General features: G+C 41.3%; 1 protein-coding gene across 1 annotated transcript in view; it reads right to left on the bottom strand.

Moving 5' to 3' along the window:
• The window catches only part of corin (corin, serine peptidase), a 22,423-nt gene that overhangs the window by 7,658 nt on the left and 10,431 nt on the right, over positions 1 to 4,334 (bottom strand). The window contains exons 6-10 of the mRNA XM_013916158.1: positions 3,517 to 3,521; positions 3,201 to 3,314; positions 2,068 to 2,175; positions 1,056 to 1,166; positions 368 to 490 (exon numbers count right to left, since the gene is read on the bottom strand). Of these exons, the coding sequence (XP_013771612.1) occupies positions 368 to 490; positions 1,056 to 1,166; positions 2,068 to 2,175; positions 3,201 to 3,314; positions 3,517 to 3,521 (461 nt within the window). The remainder of the gene's footprint in view (positions 1 to 367; positions 491 to 1,055; positions 1,167 to 2,067; positions 2,176 to 3,200; positions 3,315 to 3,516; positions 3,522 to 4,334) is intronic.

The following is a 4,334-nucleotide window of genomic DNA, read 5'->3' as shown; positions in this document are numbered from 1 at the left end:
GCAGGCAGAAGCTGAGACTTTACAAAGTGAGTCAAACCAATCAACCTGATAGCTAATGAACTGTGTCTAGCTTGAAGAACAGTCAGTATATATAACAGTTTGGCTCCTGTAACTTGTTTTAAGTTTTAAGAATCTGCCTCTGTGCAGGAAAGCTGCTTTATGAATAAAAGTGTCTTGTGGTGACGATTAGGATGTGATTAGCTGTGAACATGAATTATTATCTTAGTCATTAGGGATCGAAGATTTACCAAGTCATGTGTGAGATGTTTGAGTTCATCTGAATGATCTTCTGTCTTTTATAACAGCTTTTATGGTCAAAAGGTTCGTTTGTCTGAACTTTCTTTTAGTGTGATTTTGTGAGTCTCACTCTGGTCTACGGTGCAGTTGTCTTCATCGCTGCCATCTTTGCAGTCGTCCTCGCCGTCGCAGCGAAACGCAGAAGGAATGCACTGACCGTTCCTGCACTCCAGCAGACCCTGACTCTTACAAGCTGCAAACACACACACACACACACACTTACTGTCATTTTTGATGAGTTATAGTAACATGTGACACAGCAGTAAATCAGAGTAACTCAGCTGAGCGCTCACAAGTTGTCACGTTTCCCTCGGAGTGGAAACCATGTGAGGCAGACTAAAGCTTTCTTCACATTCACTATTCAGTCCTTTCCTCTATATGTACATTTGTTCCTGCTGCAGTTCCATTTTTTTTCTTTTAACTGATCCAAAGATGCTGTTTTTTGGTAGTGCACCACATGAAAGCACCACCAGAGGGCAGTGTGTACCACTGGAAAGTGTTGCTGAGCTCAGTGAGCTGTGAAAATGGGAACAACCAGTAGCAAACAAAGTGTAAGTAGTAAGTTGTTTAAATTATGAGCGAAGTTAAACCTCTCGTTTCTTAGTTTAAATCCTTCTGTGGTTGTCTATGGAAAAAGTCAGGAGTTACCATGGCTACTATTTTCCTAATCAATTAAATATCAATTTGAACACAACTTTAGATTAACCACCAGCTATAAACATGACTGATGTCTCAAAGCTAAGCCAGCTGTCACTCACAGCAGTTGAGTTCGTCGCTCTTGTCCAGACAGTCGTGGTCCCCATCGCAGAGCCAGTCTCTGGACACGCAGCGCCCATCACCACACCGGTGCTCCCGGGCCACATCACACACTGTAAACATACAATTAGCTACACTCAGATAAAATAAATAACATGAACGACCTCCAGAGTCTGGGCTGAGCTAATGTTCTATTAACAGCATTGAATTCACTTAGAGTGTGTGATTGTAATAATGAAATGAGTTTAAGTCTTCCATTACGGTCAGTAAAAGGTTAGGGTTAGCCATTTCCTGAAAAAGCTAGGTCACTGTGTACAACATTACAGTTAAAGCCTTTAAAGGATAGGGATACAAAGACACGATATGAAATGATGAGACTCAGAAATTTGATTGATTTAATGCTCTAAGTGCTCCCTTTTGTCCCTATCCTGGATCTTTAGTGTCCCAGAGAGGGATTAGATACTGTTATATCCTTCTGCTGGTGAGGGATATCATTTAGAAGATAGGTGGCTTTAAAGAGGAGCTAAAGTTTGTTCGAGACAGAGGATGAACTGATGGCTGCACAGAGGTCCAAAATAATATTTTTTAAAAAGTTGATTTTGAACTCATGTAAAGCTACTGTAGTGTATGAAGAACAGAAATACAAAGGTAAAAATGAGCAGAGCAGCTCCACTTTTAATGACATTTAGCTTTGTGGCGTTCCTGTAATTTAGCTGACCAGTTACATATGTTGCATTGCCTCAGGAATGATAACTGGCTTCGATCTCAGACTGTTTATCTCAGCTGAGCCTGGTGATGCTTTCAGCGTGGGTCCTCACAGAGATACAAAAACGTGTGTGTGCGTGTGCGTGTGCGTGTGTGTGTGTGTGTGTGAGATGGACAGGTGGTGGATTCCCCCGGTCCACACTTCCCCTCTCTCTGATTTCACAGCTGATCCCGAGCTGCCAAACTGCGTCACCCTGAGTGTGTGATACTCTGTGATGTGTGTGTGTGTGTGTGTGTGTGTGTTCCTACCACAGTTGAGCTCATCACTCAGGTCTCCACAGTCGTCATAGCCGTCACACACCAGAGCGGGCGAGAGACACCGACCTGTGTTACAGTGAAACTCGCCGTCTGCACACACTGATAGAGAGAGAGACATGATCAGCACTTCTTCTTCATGTGTTTTTTCTTTTCATTACACTTTTCCTCGTGTTTTCCTTTATCTCATGTTAGATATTTATTTTTCTTCAAAATAATAATCACGTTCCTGAGAGAGCACAGAGTAAAAAAAACAGAAAAAGAGATGTAATGGAACATTTTACAACAATCCACAAACCTTTTAAATAACCTGTTTTGTCAAATCTTGAAGCTTTTCAGCGGCACTGTGCTTCATTCAACTGTGCTTCATTCGACTGTGTCCCAGCCGTTTTTCCCTCTGACACTTATTCTGACTGATTTCTTTATTTTGTTTCCTCTTGTTTTGTTTCTGTTTTGCTTTTCTTCACATTTATGAATGGTTAAGTTTGGCCTCTTTTGCACTTTCTTTTGTCTTTAACCTCTTAAAACCCTAAAAATTATAAATAGTTCTAAATACTAGAAGATGTACGTTTGAAATCAGCTCCCTTGTGCCCCTGCAGTTTCTCTGTCATAACATTTCCATAGGGAATGTGAAACAGGTAAAGACTCCAAATAAAGGATGTGAACTTCAAACTAACGCGTCACAGGAGACCTGATGAATATTGCTTAAACTGTCTCATGTTTAATCTTCTCGTCCTCTCCCTCCTGTCCTCTTCAGTTCTTCCTGTTGTGTTGGTTTCTCACTTTATAGCCGTTTGTTGTTCTTCCTTCATTCGTTGTCATGTGTGACTTTTACAGCCACATAAACCTCTGCTGGTTAAAAGAAGGCTGGGTCACAAAGAGGGAGAGAGACATTAAAAGACAAAGACAAAACTCTCTCTCTCCCCTTTTGCCTTTCTGATAGTCGCTGCCTATAGATTCTCTGTATTACCATGGCAACCACCTTTCTGTGACAGGCAGAGCAACCATACCACTGTCATCCTCTCAATCACCTGCAAATACCATGACGACGGGCTGAAATGTTTCCTGCTATTTACACAGACCACAATAGAGAGAGTGTGTGTGTGTGTGTGTGTGTGTGTGCTCACCACAGTGTGTTTCGTCACTCCAGTCATCACAGTCGTTGTAGCCGTTGCACACCAGTTTCTGAGGGATGCAAATCCCAGTCGCACACAAATAATGATCTTTCCCGCCACATACGGCTGCCAACCAATCAGAGAGAGAGTACAGCAGTGATGTACAACAACAATATTTATGATGTATAAAAAGTTGCAGTCCCTCTAATGTCCACTTGGCCAATAGAGAAACAGTTTTCAGTCACGACCAGAAGTATAACTTAATGAGAGACCGAGAAAAAAAATATGAATGCAGATGTAAAGGAAGCCTGTTAGGGTCATTCTATACTCGCACTGCCTCAGGAACAACGTTGATGTGAAAACTGACATCATGTCCACTTTTTGCTAACTCTTATGTCTCTCGTGTCTTCAGGTTGTGTGCCTCTCAGTTTTTGTAAGCTGGCACGATGTGGTTTGAAGCTGGTTTGAAGACACGAATGTGTGACTGTGTTGGTTTTTACTGCAGTTTTAATGATGTCTCAGTATCATTATCAGAAGCTCGGAGTTTCACAGATATACAGATGGGGAAGTTGTACAAGTTTGAATACATGAGACTTTGTGGAAAAAAGACTTTGGCTACATGCATGTAATGGCTAGCGTAAATGGAAACTGTATTTACTGGTGACTTCAAGATCTCACCTGAAAACGTTCAAACTCAAATCATTTTTACTCAGTGCAGTAACCAGCAGATTAACTGTGAGAACAGGGCGTCACAGACTGTTTTCAGGTTGTGGAGTTCCACAAGGCTCTATCATTGGTCCTCTACCTTTTATTCAGATTCCAATCATATTCTTGTCCATTTCCACAAACTCCCATTTTAAAACTTTACAGGAGAAATTAACATGTTTACTACTTGTTACAAAAATAGTTCAAAAACTGGTCTCTGTAGATAACGATTATAACAACGGGTGTACATTTCATTCACCTTTAAGAAGTTTAAGGCTTAAAGTCTGTACTATTACGGGTCAGGTGGATGATAGCTGCTAACTGGAGTTCCTGACCTGGACTCTGGATTGAGTTTGGAGCCTTTAGAATGTTTTAATGACATTATCTGAGCTAATACGTTAGCTGATTGGCTCATTTTTCCAACTGGCGGTCCCTGAGGTC

This window comes from Pundamilia nyererei, unplaced genomic scaffold, assembly GCF_000239375.1.
Source record: "Pundamilia nyererei isolate P.nyererei 1_Seehausen unplaced genomic scaffold, PunNye1.0 scaffold00489, whole genome shotgun sequence".
Lineage (NCBI taxonomy): Eukaryota > Metazoa > Chordata > Actinopteri > Cichliformes > Cichlidae > Pundamilia > Pundamilia nyererei.
Note: the sequence above shows the minus strand (reverse complement) of the source record. Positions and strands in the feature narration are given on the sequence as shown.